Source organism: Heliangelus exortis, chromosome 1, assembly GCF_036169615.1.
Source record: "Heliangelus exortis chromosome 1, bHelExo1.hap1, whole genome shotgun sequence".
NCBI lineage: Eukaryota > Metazoa > Chordata > Aves > Apodiformes > Trochilidae > Heliangelus > Heliangelus exortis.
Window position 1 is genome coordinate 11,069,609 of NC_092422.1, and position 15,666 is coordinate 11,085,274.

General features: G+C 46.2%; 1 protein-coding gene across 3 annotated transcripts in view; it reads left to right on the forward strand.

Moving 5' to 3' along the window:
• Window positions 1-15,128, forward strand: part of AMOTL1 (angiomotin like 1) — a 69,543-nt gene extending 54,415 nt beyond the window's left edge. For all 3 annotated transcript variants that reach the window (XM_071733970.1, XM_071733979.1, XM_071733989.1), the window contains 6 exons: window positions 2,242-2,391; window positions 6,004-6,194; window positions 7,574-7,699; window positions 9,597-9,823; window positions 10,485-10,742; window positions 12,138-15,128. In XM_071733970.1, coding sequence (XP_071590071.1) covers window positions 2,242-2,391; window positions 6,004-6,194; window positions 7,574-7,699; window positions 9,597-9,823; window positions 10,485-10,742; window positions 12,138-12,241 — 1,056 coding nt within the window. In that variant the 3' untranslated portion in view covers window positions 12,242-15,128. The remainder of the gene's footprint in view (window positions 1-2,241; window positions 2,392-6,003; window positions 6,195-7,573; window positions 7,700-9,596; window positions 9,824-10,484; window positions 10,743-12,137) is intronic.
• Window positions 15,129-15,666: the final 538 nt, after the last annotated feature.

A 15,666-nucleotide genomic window follows, 5' to 3' on the forward strand; every position in this document is an offset into this window, starting at 1 on the left:
CAAATTCTGGCTGCTGTGGTACAGATGGACCCTCCAACATCTGGCAGGAGCTAATGAGGTTTGTTGCCAAAGAGGGACCTCAGGGGAGCCCCCTTCCCCTCTCTGATCCACACTCATGCAGCTCGGAGGTCTCACAGGCACATTCCTGCTGCCAAACCAGCACATTCAGCAAAAAGCCTCTGCTGTGTCTGTCCTGCCAAGTCAGGAGCTCTGAAGGATGCAGTCTTCGTGCTGCTGCCAAAGACTGGTGGGGATTATAATTTCATTGATTTTCATGGAAAGGCCTAGAGTCATAAGCATTAACCTGGATTACAGCAGGGCTAGGAAGGTCATGCTGCCAGTCATTGGCTCTGGCTGGGGAGCTTTGGTTTTGCTGTGAAAAAAACTGAATTTCATGTCACCTGTGACATAGATGGATTTAGGGTGGCAGAAGTAGAATTTCAATAAAAAGCTGTGTTATTATCATTGCAGTCAGAGGGAGGAGACCTAGTTGAATCCAATCCAGCATCACACAAGTAAAAAGGAAAACTTTTTTGCAGCAGAGGATTCTGGGTGAAGGGGAGCCCCACAGAAGCAAGGGGACCCAGCACTGGTGTTTATGTGCTCCACATGCCCAGGAATAAAGCAGCAAATTTCTCACTGCATTCCCTAGATATTTAAATACAGATATTTTGTGGCTGTAACTGCTGTATCCCAACCCACATTGCAGTTAGTTTCAATACTGATTTAAGTACTTAAAAAAAAGAGGTAGGCACTAGGATAGCATTTTGGCCCTTGCCTCACCAGCTCACGGCTCACACCTCTTCAGCCTCTTTTATTAACCTAGTTTCTCAGTGTGAGCTTGAGTTAATGCATTTGTCTGTCTCCTGGTTTGCTTCTGAAAAACTTGATGTCTCAAACAAGGGTACAAATAAATGAGGGAGATGTCCTAAAGGGGATCTTAGTGATCATGGTGATGATCCTGAGCATTGCCCATTAACCCCCAGGCTGCAGATAGAGTCTGATTGAGATTTGACAAATCTATGGGATCCAGCATTAAAACTGATTCACCTTACCTTTCTGAGTCAGAAGATGAAGTTGAGAGTTTTTGGGGGTCTTTTTGAGGTTTGTTGAGCTTCAGTTACTGTTCACTGTTGCTTTCTCTACTACAAGACAGTTGTCTGTAGATAGGTAAATGTATTCAGGCTTGTGAAGAGAAAATTGATGGCAAAAAGTTGGGGTGGGAGAGGGGAACTGTTTGTCCTGAGGTTGGGACTGCAGCCCATGGGGTGAGTGGGCAGACCCTTCTGCTGCAGCCCCATGGGCAAGTTTTTGGGTCAGCACTCACACTGCCCAGTGATGAGGATGCCTCATCTAAGTGCACCTGGCCCCCTTGAGCTTGCCCCTTCTCGGTGCCAGATTTTGTCTGGGGGCCAAGGTTTAGCACAGGCTTTGCTGTCTGTCCCAGTGCCCAGCTCAGATGATGCCCAGCATGTCTGGTGTCTGTAGCCTTCTCTTCCTGAGGGCTTTTAAGTGTGCCAGCTCTTGTCATGAGCCCCAGTCGTGATATTCTGTGGTGTCACTGAGTGCCTGGTGGCATGAGAGGAGGCCAGAAGAAGTGGGATAGCTGCTAATGGTGGTCCACTTGCAGATTCCTATTGGGGTGTGCTGCTTGAGGAATCTCTGGCTGTAAAACTATCACAAAATCCTTGTGTCATATTTAGACCATCAGTAATTGCATTATATTCATAAGGAGGGCCCCTCTTTACTTGCCAGCACATCTACACATAGACATGGCCAAGCCCTTGAGCACGATGGAGCAAGTGGAGCACTTCTGGGCTGGTGCTCTGCTCCTCCCACCTTCATTGAACAGGTACATGATTGAAAAAGAGATTCTGGGTGCTGACAATGTGCTGAATGTCACCACTCAATAAGACCCACCAGAATTACTCTTAAGTGAGCCCAGCTTGCCCAGAGAGTACCCACCAACATGATGGTTCTTGCTTAGAAACATCCAGGGCTTTTCATGGCCAGCAGATCTCCAGCAGGTGGAAGATTTGGGCAGCGTTCACTTTGGAAGGGGCAAAGCTGCCCCAGCAGTGCCTGCTGTGTCCTGTCCCTGCCCATCCAAGGGGCACCATCCTCCCCCTGGAGAAACTGCAGCAAGCAGCCGGATGCACGCTCAAGCCCCGTGCAAGCTGACAGGGGCCCCAGGGTGGGTGCAGCGTGGCTCCCAGCAGTGCTGAGCCCTGTCCCCCACAGCTCCGCAGGAAGCAGGCGTACGTGGAGAAGGTGGAGAAGCTGCAGCAGGCACTGACCCAGCTGCAGGCAGCCTGTGAGAAGAGGGAGCAGATGGAGCGGCGGCTGCGCACGCGCCTGGAGCGGGAACTGGACTCACTGCGGATGCAGCAGGTGAGGATGGGGAGCTCTCTGCAGGACCCCAGCTCAGGGCCTTCAGTGTTGCTTTTAAAGAGGGATGGGCACTTCCAGCCAGGTGCCATCTTGCTTTTGAGTTCGAGTCATTGGGCTTTCCACCTAAGCCTTTCCTTCGGATGGGTCGGGTTGGACAGGGCTTTTCACTGACCTAGCAGGAGTTGTCCCTTGTCAGTGGGGTTGGGCTTAGATGATCTTTGAAGGTCCCTTCCAACCTAAACCACTCTATGATTCTAATTCATCATCTTCAGTGGAGAATGGGAGAGCTCCACAGTGGGGCTCCTGGACACAGCTGAGCCCTGCCTGCCATGGGGCTGGGAGGTCCTGGCTCTCTTGCCCAAGGACAGGGAGGGCTCTGCCCCCACGCATTCCCACACATGCTGAGGGAGAACATCCTTCCAGGTTTCTCTCCAGAGATCACAGATTGTGTAAGATCAGCTCGATACCAAAGGAAGAGAGGGAAAGTGCAGTACATGTGAGCATGAGATTTAGCCCACAGATTTTGGCTGATCTTTTCTTGAAAAAGCAAAGTGGGATCATGTGGAATTAGATGGGAGCAAGAGCTTGGGCAGTATTAATTCTGGACAATTATTATGTATTTAGTTTACAGAAACCTCTGTTTATAACAGATCTGGAGACAAAACAGAGAATCATTGAATATCTCAAGTGGGAAGAGACCCATCAGAATCATTCAGTCCAATGGTGTCATCATCTTCAGGCAATAAATTAAAACCAGTCCAGCCCAGACTGGCTAGAAGTGTACTTCTGCATTTCTATCCCCTTGTATAATTGGCAGCCATGTGTCCTCAGAGGGATAGTGTCATGCATGTGTTTTATACACAGTTATTCCTTTGAGTAGGTAATGTTCTCTCACATTCTTCTCCATCCACAAGTCCCAAAGTCCAGTTAGTTGTGAAAAGTGGGGAAAAAAGCCTGGGGAGGCTGCAGGGAGGTTTTCCAGGTTACAGCCAGCACTGAGTGCCAAATACGCCGTGGCTGGCAAGCAGATGTACTGAGTCTATCAAACCACCACTTGGGGAAAAACAGCAACATAAGCAAATCATGATGCTCTTGTAGCTCTTGAAGGGCTCACTAATATCTCTGTCAAGAATTGCACCTGCTATGATAACCCTTCCTTATTTATGAGCTATTAGTGGAGACCAAGGCAGCTGTTACACAGAGCTTGTGCTGCCAAAAAGCAGCGGGTGTGATCCTGCCAGCAGGATGATGCTGGGAAATGGTGCCATGAGCAATAGCAGGAGTTTGCAGAGTCACAAGGTGTCTGGACCTCAAAGCATCCCCCTTCTGACTGGCAGCTCCAGAGCAAGGCAGGTCCCCCAGCACCCTTCTGATGGCATTGCTGTCATTGCTGCTCCCTGGAGACTCTTCCCATCTGTCTTGGCTCTTCCTTGCTGCTCCATAAGGATGTTCAGTCTTTTGCCCCATCCACCGTGGGCTTCCTGTTCCTGTCTTCTTCCAGTAGCTCTTCTCAGTTGCCTGCCCCCCAACTTAAAAAAGAAATTAGTTGTGATGTAACATGCTAATGAAAGAACATATGAGAAAATACAATTAAAGTATTAATGAAGGCAAAACTAGAACTAGAAGTTTCTGATCTCTGGGTGGATGTAGGGACAAATTGATATATTAAGTAACTGAGAGGGACTATCGATGAAGTCCTTGTCTTGGGAGTTCAGGCTGTGTCTGCTCATTTTAGTAGAAAATTCTTCTGTAACTTCCAGATTGCTTCATTTAAAACAAATTTTTGGCACTGTAATCAGCAACTGCATTTTAGATTGTCATAGTTCTCAAATGCCTACACCAGCTCCCTCTAAAAAGTCTTAAGAAGAAAGATGCTCTGACTTCATATCTCACTTATCAAGAGAGACTTTGGGATATTTTTTAATATTTATACTTTTTGTTTTATGAGCCACAGCCCTTCAATACATCAAGTTGCTTCAAAATGTCCCAGTGTTTTACTTCAGAGCTGTCTTCTCTGAGTTATCAAAGATATACCTACTGAAATACTTTCTCATTGCAGAGGAAAAAAAAAAAAATTCTGCTTTTTACTGGAGTCAGCAAGCCAGACTCTCTTTTTTCCTGGCTTGTTGGTAACTGAGTTCGAATGGCAGATCTTCATTATCACTGATGCATGAGCTAGGACACAAAAGAAATCCCTTTGACTTAGCATTGCAGGCTGAGCACGTGGGTCTGGCAGGGGTTTTGACTGAGAATGAAGACGAAAGGAGACTGCAGTGTCCCAGGATGCCATTTACAGACCAGGACTCTGCTTCCATGAGATTACCTTCCAGCCAGGGTTTTGACAATATTTGAAGTGTAAGTGCTATTTTTTGCAGGAGCTGAGCTGCAGCTGTTGCTCCTAAGGGCTGTTCCATATTGCATTTCCAGAAAGCAGCTTCCAAACATGCTGTTACTCCCATCAAAGGCAAATGCTGCAGCCCTCCCCTGGTGTCTCTAGTTTCCTGTAAGCAGGAGATAAGTGTCTAGAAGGAGGAAATGTGGTTTGTAAGATGGAAATGGCTGTTGCAGCCCTCGCTCTGGTTTGCTGGTACGGTGCCAGGGAACTGCTTTCCCGGTGGAAGTTCATGGTGTAGCACAGATGGGAAACTGGTGCTCCCAAGACACAGTTTTCCCTATAGCACAATACTGTGCACAGTGAAGTGTAACAAATCTCTTGCATTTTTAATTGGAAAAAAAAATCCATTTACTTCTACTGACTTCTCCCAGAGCTTCATGCTTTCCCCCATCGTGTGGGCTCATCCCACTCAACCTCCGCTGAGCCACAGGATGGATCTCCATCCTCTTTAACTTAGCAGCAGCAATGAAAGGAGCTTGGGACAGCTACCCGTGCCACTTAGGTCCTTTAATTAATTACCTGTAACTGGGAGGGGTAAATCTTGCCTGGGTAAGTACTTTCCTCCACGCATAGATGCAAAGGGTTACAGGGTTACGCACCCATTGCTGCTTGTCAGCTTCCCATGGGAGTCACCCTGCAGTACCAGGGGATCTTCTGCTGGAAAGTTACCTGCTGCACCACCAAAGGAATCTCCTGAGGGCAAAGGAGAACCATGTGCCAGAAGAGATAAAAATCCATGTCTGGGGTATTTTCCCAGATGCTAGGTTACGTGTACTTTTTTTTTTTTTCTGCTTCTATATATAAAACCTCTAGTAATAGCTGCCATCCATACCAAGCACTGCTTGGCTGTGGGATGAAGTCCCAGCAATAAGAGCATCTTCTAAAGCTTCATTGCTTCTTTTTCCTACCAACTTTCTTCTTTCCTTCCTTTCCCATTGCCTTGCAGTATCTCATGAAGCCCCTGCATATCCAGGCAGCAGCTGAACCCCTATTTCTGTCAGCATGGTCCAGAGAAGCATGTGCTGGGGCTGCACACATAGTCAGCCTGCCCATCCTTCTGCAACATAAGGGTTTTAGCCTGGGGTTTCCACCTGCCCTGGGGAGGTCAGAAGACATGGGAATGTCTTTGTGCACTCCAGGGAAAATATGGGGAAAAAGGGGCCAGCATCTCCTGGACTTGGCAAGGGGTGAATATCTGTTGCTCTTTCCACTGGCAGAGGCAAGGGAGCTACCAGGTGAGCAGCCTCCCAGAGCACAATGCCCCAGCCCTGATGGAGCTGGTGAGGGAGAAGGAGGAGAGGATCCTGGCCCTGGAAGCTGACATGACCAAGTGGGAACAGAAGTACCTGGAGGAAAGTACAATCAGGCACTTTGCCATGAATGCTGCGGCCACAGCTGCAACAGAGAGGTGAGATGGCCTTGCTGCAAGCAGGCAGCTCCCTTCACTGTGGAGACCATGGGGAATAACACAGAATGGATGTTTTCCTAAGGCTGGATTTTGCTTGCCTTTCCCTGCTGACTTGCACCACCAGGGTTAATGCAGCTCTCTGTGGTGTCAAGCCAGTGAGATACAACAGTTGGTTAAGATAGGATTTACCCTGCTGATCAGGTCCAAAAGTTTATCAAATCAGACACCAGATTCAAGCAGTGGCCTCAATGACAAAGTCTCTGGCTGACAACTTACACAGCAGAGGTAAAGCAGCTTCTCCCTGCTGCCCCCATGGAGCAAGCTGGGACTGTTGGTATCCATCTGTGTCCATCCCAGCTCTGTAGCATGGTTATTTAGCCTAGTTTTAAAAATCACTGCTTCATTAAGCTTCAGCTTGGAGGGTTCTCCTGACAGCTAAGCTAAGCCTCTTTGCTGCAAATTACCTCAAATGATTCTTGTCCTTCCCAAGTGTAAATGATGAACAGATCACTGTCAGTGTTGTAGCATCGATGCCTTGTAAATACTGGAGGACAAAAAGCCCCTGTTGTATCTTCCCTGGCCTGAACTAACTTGCTTCCTTCAGCCATTCCTCAATGCCATTCCCATTGCATCTGTCTGGACTGTCTCCAGTTTGTCTGTGTCAAAGCATGGTGCCCAAAAGCAAGGCACTTCAGTGAGGCTTTCTAGTGAAGAGGAGGACAGGATAATTAACTTCTTGCTCCAGTTTCTTAGAAGCCAAATCCCTTGAAAACATCCTGAAATGGGATTTCCCTTTGAAATACAGTTAAATGCATGACTCAGAGTAGTCCTTTTCTTTTGCACTCCAGTGTAGACAGCAATTCCAAAGTGTACAATTTTTGCCCAGGGAAGTTGTGGATGTCCCATCTGTCAAAGTGCCAGATTGGGTGGAGTTTTGATCAACCTGGTCTAGTGGGAGGTGTCTCTGCCCATGACAGTGGAGATTGGAACTAAATTATTTTTAAGGTCCCTTTCACCCCAAGCCATTCTATGATTCCGTGAATTTCCTTGTTTTCCGATGTAGTCTTGTTGACTTGGGACCATTTTCCCAGTGAGTGAGTACTCCTGCTGTCCTTCAGGATGTCCTTGTGGAGGTTGCTCACAATTTCAGCAATTGTTCCATCAGCCCAGTTAATTAATGGTGTTGATGGCTAAAGCCAAGCCAGGAGTAGCCCACACCAAGACGACCCAAAGCCATAGAGCCATCCCCTTGACAGGCAATCGTTGCTAGCTTGCTGTTTAAACATGGGTTTGAGGTTTTCCTTGAAAGTGCCAATCCTGTGTGGAAAAGCCCCCCTCAGCCTCAGATGCCTCCCTCACATCTTGAACCCCTTTGCCAGGGACACCTCGGCCCCGAGCCACTCGCGCAACGGCAGCTTCGGCGAGAGCGGCCTGGAGGTGCGGGGCTGGCAGGAGGAGGAGGAGATCGTGCAAGCCAACCGGCGCTGCCAGGACATGGAGTACACGTAAGGGACCATCGTGCTGTACCTGCTTGTCACGGGGGTTTGGGCTGGGTTCAGAGAAAACAGGATGCCCTTTTGTTCCTTCATGCATGCCTGGAAAGGATGGATTTAGCTTCACTTTGACTTAGTTTTGCGTTAAAGCAGGGATTAAAGAGTTGCCGTCATTAAACGCGTTCCTCCCTACCTTCCTGTTAAATCTTCTCTGTGCCAAAACCAACCTTCTTACAAAACAGAGGCTGTTCCACTATTAGAAGTAGGTTGGCGTGTGAGGAAGCTGAATGCTTGTTTAATCTCAGTGAAAATCCTCCTCTGGAAACAAGAGTGTCTGGTTGTAAAAGCTGAAGTTGTAATCCCACGAGTACATAATCAGCAATGTGAGGGCTTGCCTGTGCCTTGCTCTTTATGCCCTCCCTGCTCATTATTCTTTCTAGATACACAAAATTCCAGACATTCAAGTTGTGTCATAGTCACACTGGCATTTAGGAACAAACCTGCAAAATTTAGCACTGTGAGCACCACTAAAAAAGATGTATTTAGTAGAAGATACAAAGCAAACTTCTGGGGGTTTACTCAGACAAGCACTCAGAGTATAAGTCATTATTGCAGATACTTCTCCATTTTCAGTGGACATGTGGCTGTGTAGTTCCATGAGCGTTAGGCCTGGGCAGGATTTTTAATCCAGACTTTTTTCCTGGTAAGCAGTGGAGATTTTAAGAGTAAAAATCCCATGAGAAAGTTTGTGTAGTCCTCTACATTTTTACTGAAAAACTGTTTAAAATTTGTTCTTCAGTCTTGGCTTCCCCACAAAAACACCAGTCTGCAAATACTTTTTTAAAAGGTGTATTTGTTGCTTGTGGAAAATGTCAGTGATTGTTTTTACTAGGTTTGTTTCCTCTTTTCCACTCACAGATGCAAACTAATCCTGCTTCCAGTGAAGTAATGGAGGTTTGCCATTGGCTTTGTTAAAGATAGATTAGGATCTTGTGTTTTTATTGCAAATTAGACACCTAATTATGAAAACTAATGCCAATATGAAGTTACCTGCTATCTCCCTTGTACGTACAAGTTTTCAAGATGCTGCATTTTAACTTTCATTGCTTTACAAAATGCAGCTGCATTGGGCTATTTGTTGTACATCACAGTAAAGCTGTAGTCACCTGGCTCTCATACACATACTTTTTTTTTTTTAATGTGATTTTCCAGTCTTTTGGCATGATTTGGTTCTAATCATTCCTTGATTAGAAAGAAAAAGTCCAAGATAGACTGATGGACCAGATAGTCATGGGGTTCTTTGTGATTTCAGAGCCTTTGGGGTGTGCATGAGAGAAGTAACAAGCTTTGCTTGGCTTTGCACACTGAGTGCTGATCATTTCTGCAGCACTGAAGGAGAAACAGGAGCTCAGCCCAGATCCAAAGGGAATCTTTCTGCTCACTTCAGCAGGTCTTCACTCCAGCTGACGATAGACCTAAATGGGGGGGTTAACTCTGCCTGCCAAAGGAGGGTTTCCAGATTTGTTCCCAATGTGTTATGAGGGTGGAAATTGCCTCTATGTTTATATTCCAATGAAAGCAGCAATCTGCAACCCAGTCAGGATACTGCCCTCATTGCTCCTGCAGGGTTGCTCAAGCCACAGCAATAGATGGGTTCAGTTAACCTTGCAGAAAAGTGTTCCAAATTTTGGCTTAATACCTAGGAGAGCTGCCCATTTACCCATTTTGAACTGCATGAGTATCCTCAGAGGAGCTGATGGGAGCTCCCTTGTCCAAGTTGTTGAAAACTGGAAGTACAGAGCAGCAGGGCACATACCCAGGGATCCATCCTGCTGCCCCAGGGGGGGGGTGAGTTGCCCCTATAAATGCTTCTTACATTCCTGTGAGCAAAGTGTTTGTATTTTGGCAGAATAAAGAACCTCCATGCAAAAATAATTGAGAAGGATGCCATGATCAAGGTCCTTCAGCAACGGTCACGGAAGGACCCTGGGAAAGCTGACAGTGCCAGCCTGAGGCCAGCTCGTTCTGTCCCCTCCATCGCTGCTGCTGCGGGGACACATTCACGCCAGACGTCACTCACCAGCAACCAAATAGCTGAGGAGAAGAAGGAAGAGAAAATCTGGAAGGGAAGCATAGGTGAGCTCAGTTTTTGCTTAAGTTTTGTCATATCCAACACTTTGTCCTAATCCTTCTGCTTCAGCTTAGCAGAATTGCCCCTGGCCATGGCACACACACCCCGACAGCTCATTTCCAGAGCACTTCCCATGGGAAGAGCGTGTGTCTTTGTGCTGAAGTAAAAAAGTAGTAATTTTTTAACCTTGCTTTGTGTCCTAGTTGGGGGAAAGTCTACCAGAAATGTTGGTTTTAACTTTATGGAAGTAAATAACAAAGTTGAGCTAGAAATAAAGCTTGGTTAAACAAGAAGCTGAGCATCACTTGGAGTAGGTGTGTGTGATGTAATGTGGCAGCTAAAAAGCATGAGTGCAGGACTGTGGTTTGGGGCTACATGGGACAGGGGGCATGGAGGTGTCTGTGGGGTTGTGCTGGGTGTACTGCTGGTATCTGTATGGAGAAGGGGATGCAAAAAAGGGCAGCTACTCTCAAAATGCATTTTTTGTAAGAAATTACCACATGGGTGTCAGGAGAAGAGCAATAGGCTGTGTCAGGGGGAAAAGCTAAGCCAAGCTAAAGGGCTGGAGACATACCCAGACCAACACCTTGTAGCTCTGAGGTGCATCAGGGGGACAGCACTTGAACCGTTCAAGTTGGGATGTGACTGACTCTCCTGTGTTTTCAGGGCTGCTCTTGGGGAAGGAGCACCAGGACCACTCGTCGGGACCTTCGCTGCCTCCTCCTCTGCCCTCCTTGTCCTGCATGCCCATCCCAGCACCCACAGCCTCCCACATGAAAACAGGCAGCAAAGACAGCAGCACCCAGACAGACAAAAGTGCTGAGCTCTTCTGGCCCACCACTGCTTCCTTCCCTGGCCGTGGACGTCTGGGTACCACCCCCTCACACAGCCCAGCCCCACGGCCCCCGGGGACACGAGTCACTGGTGAGAAACTAGGTGAGCTCAGCCCAGCCTGTGCAAAACACCAGCACCCCCAGGGCTGTCAGTGGATCCCTAGGGACACCCCAGTATTGATGGGGAGGGGTGAGGTCTTCACAGTCCGTAAGGTGGTGGGGAGGTCTCTTCAGGGAAACTAAAATCACGAGGAGTGAACTTTCACAGAATCACAGAATGTTAGGGGTTGGAAGGGACCGTGAGAGATCATTGAGTGCAACCCCAACTTCCCAAGGTTGCCCAGTCTGCTTTGCAGAGTTTCATTCTTGGCAGCTTCTGTAAAGCTCCACTTGCCTAGGGCAGGCAAAGTTTCCAACAAATGCAATTATTCATGCTGCCAAAGATAAAATCACAGAGTTTCACACTTTGAAAACAGTCAGCACCTGCTCACATACTAAGACCTTTCTCTTTTTTTCAATTTAACCATGGTGAGTGAAGGCACCACTTTCTCCCTAATTTTTAAAGGAAACGTGGGGGAAAATAGTAATGAGGAACTGAAAATTGGAGGAGGGGTGAATAGTGTAAAGAAACACAATTTTCGTTATTTTTGTAAGGCAGAAACTCCTGATTTGCATTCCTAAAAATGGAGACATTTATTTTGCACACATGACTTTGAAAGAGCCAGTTTCCTACACATTCATCTTGTCTCAAAAGCAATCCTTCCCTCTAAAAAATTCCATGTATCATTAATAAGGCAAAATATCACTGTTTCCTTGAAACCCGGAGTTACCTGGTTTTGGGCAACCTGGATTGGAATTTGTTTCATGGGGCTCTTAAAATAGTCTTTCAAGCTTGAAAGAAATTGGAATCCTCCTTCCTGAATTTGACTTTTGAGAACTATGATGATGAAGGTGGAGACCTAACAGCATCTATCATACATTGTGATAATTGGCCATATACATTCTCTTAGCCCATCCCACTGGCAAAATTACACATTTTAAATGAAACCACCCATCTGATTATTTCTTCCTGCCTTTGTGATGTTTTAAACTCCTAAATTTTGTACTGGAGCTGAATAGGGATGTACATGCAGAGAGCTACTGTGGATCAGATGATAAGTACTAACTATGGAAAGTGATGCAGACCTTTCACAAGTGCCTGTTTCTCTCTAGGCTGCAGCTGAAGAGGTACTGGGGTCTGTATCTCTTAAATATCAGCTTTCCTGCTGCTCTCAGGGTCTGTGCACCCCAACACACCTCCTTTCATTGTGCAGGGAATACAGCATGACATGTTCTCAGCCTCAAGATCAAATCTGGCTTTCAATACATAGGAGATACAGTTAGGATGTGCTTCATCACCACCCCAAAAAAATGGCTCTATATTTGCTTTGAACAGTTTGCTGTTGAATTAGAGCTGAATACCAACTTTTCCTTCTTCTCCTTGCAGAGAACTCAAGCCATGGGAAGCTGCCTGACAGCAAAGGCAGAGTGAGCAGCTTGCTCCACAAGCCTGAGTTTCCAGATACAGACATGATGGAAGTCCTCATCTGAGCAGAGGACAGAATCTCTGGGGTTTTGTGTGTGTACAGCCAGGTCCAAGATGGTCCTCAATGTGCCAACCTCAAAAACTAACCCCGAGAAGTTTGAAGAAAGACAGAGAAAGTTTGTGCCCGAAATGAAGCTTGAGTCTGAGATGTTGAGACTTTGGACAAGGCAAGAAGTCAAGAGCACTGAAGAAGTGAATGTCTGGGATTTTCTGAGCAGAAAGGGGCATTGAAAATGGAATGTGGTGTGAGAAGGGGATCATTGAGGGAAAAGAAAACTGCATTTCCTAGTGTAAAAAGAAGGTGAAGTTACAGACTGGGTGCAGACTGTCACTCTGCTTTCCTGCCTCTGCAACTGGGACAGGCAGTAAAATCCTGGCTCTTTCCAGGCCAGAGGGAGTTTCTGAATAACCCACGTGAAACTTGTGTCTTCTGCAGTATCAGTTCATTTCTCAAAAGTATTCACTGCTTAATTTTGGTGAATAATTGGTCCGTAGATGTGCATGGCAGGTTCTTGTAAGTATTTGTGTGAAATAGTGTGGTGTGGTTTTCCTGGGTAGGCAGGTCAGGTGCCTCTTTCCTGGCTGGACAAGTATTGCTCTTGGAAAGGGATTTACAGTGCAAATATTCATGTCTTGCAGCTTCAGAGCTTGCTGAGGCTTCTAGAAGCAGTTGTTGGCTGGAATTCCCACTGAAGGATGAAAGTAGAGGGGAGGAAGAGGACCCTACTGAAGCAATCTCTTTTGTAAGGATGGGAAGGTTTCAGGAGGGAAAGTCAGAGGAGGATCCCAGCAGCTTCCCAAAGGGCTGTGCAGTGCAGGAGCTTGTTCAGAGGGGGGTTTTTTGGGAACATTTGCAGTGGAGTTAAGTGGGGCTTGCATATGAGATCAGGAGATGCCTCTAACTGTGCACTGGGACACAGCAGTGGAAGAATCAGCTTGTTTGCAGTAAGGACAGAGTTTGTCCTTATTTTCAATGCCTACAGCCAAATCCTACCTTCCTTGAGCATACAAACGTGCTGTTCTAGCTGACATGGAACAAGGTATTAGCAGGTGTAGGATCAGGTCAGGAAGGATTTAACTGCAAAGCAAAGCATGAACATCATCTGTTTCCTGTGCTGAGCTGTAGTTTCCTTTCGCCTTATTTACCTGGGATGGAACATCTCTGATTTTCAGCTTAGTCCCTGATTTCTGTAAGAGGTGGCCACTGTCTTTGTAAAGCAACCAACTTACCAGCAGTGTTAATCAGGGTATTCAGCCACCTTTGCCTCATGCTGATCAGGAAATTTTCCTCCTGGAGGTATTTTTGAACCAGTTTGCAGTTCCTGAACCTTATGGTGCACCATAAGGAAATTAGGAAGAACATTGCTCTGGGAAAAAGGGTGGTGGGATTTTCTGTGAAGCTGCCTCGAGTGGAAAACTGATGGGTGCTGGGAGGAATTGTGTGCTCAGGACTGGCTCAAGGTCACCTCTTCCTGTGGGTATTGGATCAGAGCCCCTCGCTGTGAAAAGATCAGGCACTTTAAACTCTGCTTTCAATAGAAACTCAAATCCTTACAACCTCAATGCCTGCAGGGGCCAGAGCCCTATGCTCAATACTGCCTGATGTGTATTTAAAAAAAAAAAAAGAGAAACAAAATTGCTATGTTGAACCTATGCACTTATTTTTGCGTGTACATAAAGTTAGATGTAAGGCGGTGTCACCTCCTTTCTGATTTTTGCACTTGTTAAGCAAAGTAGTGGTAGGTAGCTGTGCAGGCAAACTGTTTCAAGTATTAGCAGCTTTGTATTGTGAAACCAAATGTGTTACACCCTTGGAAGATGTTACGTGGCTTAATATATGCTTTGTAAAATAATTTTATTTTTATGTCTAAAGTTAATTTAAGCACTGTAATGTTTGGAAAGGCAGTGGTGCTGAGCCCCCTCTGAGGCCCTTCCTCGAGTGTCTGTAGTGGGAGCAGGGCAGGAGGAAGGTAAAGCAAGGGAATACAGGTGAAACAATGGTGAATTTCATTTCATCATTTTTTCTCCAAGAAATAAGGATCCTGAGGTGCTTGGCAGTCCTTAAGCATTCTATTGATGTCTGTATTATTTGTTTAGATTAAACTATTTAATACTTTGCATACAGGCAGAGAGCTGGGCCTCCAGCAGAAACAGTGTTGGATCAGTGTGTGTCGTGTGGCTTTCAGTTATATTTGGTAGTGGTGTGGCTCAGCTTCTTCAAGTCAGGTTGAGTGCAGCTCTCCTCCTCCTCCTCCTCCTCCTTGTGGAGACCACAGTCCCTCCAACCTCTGGTGTTCCAAGGTGTGATAACAGCCAATGCTGCCCAGATTCATGGTCACATATGGGAAGCATTTTGTTAGAGGCTATGGTGCAGGCAAATCTCATCTGCTTTATGAGTCCCAGCTTAATTAAACTCAAAAGTTCATTCTCCTCAAGAATGCTGTACTCAAGGGATGTTGGTTTTTCTGAAGAGAAGGTCTGGAGGACCAGTGGGGTCTCCCCCCAGCCCAAGCACTAGCAGGATTTGTGTGGAGCAATACTGCCATAAATCAGCCCCTCTAAGCAGAGTGGGGCAACTCCATTTGTGCTGCTTTTCCCAGCTCTTTGAACTGTTTGTGTTTTGGGAAACATGCTGTAGCCATTCCAGGTGACATTGGTAACTAGTTGTAAAATACTGTTGTTTTTATTGTTGTTGCTTGTATAGAGAAGTTGGTGTACAGTGTTGTACAGCTGGAGGATCATTTGTACATAGTGGGGAAACTTAAGAAAGTTATGTGTCACCCACAGCAAATATTGATATTGTTGGTCAGCCAAAGATTTCTTGTTCTTTGCTGTTTAAACTTGTGCCTTAATATTGTATATAATAAATGTATAAACATGTTTCTTTTCTCACTTTCCAGTGTGAATATATTCAGTCCTCAAGAAGAAGGACTTCTTAAACAATTCTCTAAAGCTTTGCACACAATGTGCTAGGACAGAGTGATACCTCAGGGACATTGAGGTTGTGTCTCCTCTGTTTTCCATAGCTGTTAATGAAAGGCCCCACACTGGTAGCTCGATGTGGGCATGAAATCAGTGGGTCTGCAGACCAGAGAAGCAAACTGAGAAGCAAGAAGAACAGCATTTTAGCAAGATCATCTTCACCTGGAGGAAATGAGGGAGGAAACCTAATGAGGCACTGTGGTGAAGACCTGAAGATCCTTTAGCCCTACATTCCCACCAAAATCATATTCCCATTGATTTATTTTTTTTTTCTTTAGAGTCTGGGGCTTCTTTGTTTGGCAGATGTTGGATCATTATGAGTGAGACACCGACATACCTTGTAAATCTGAATGTGCTTGAATTATTCTTACATCCTCAGTAAGGAATAAAATCAGATCCCATTTCAAACTGTTGTGTGGGCAAGGAGAGTGCTGCAGCCCAGTGAAAA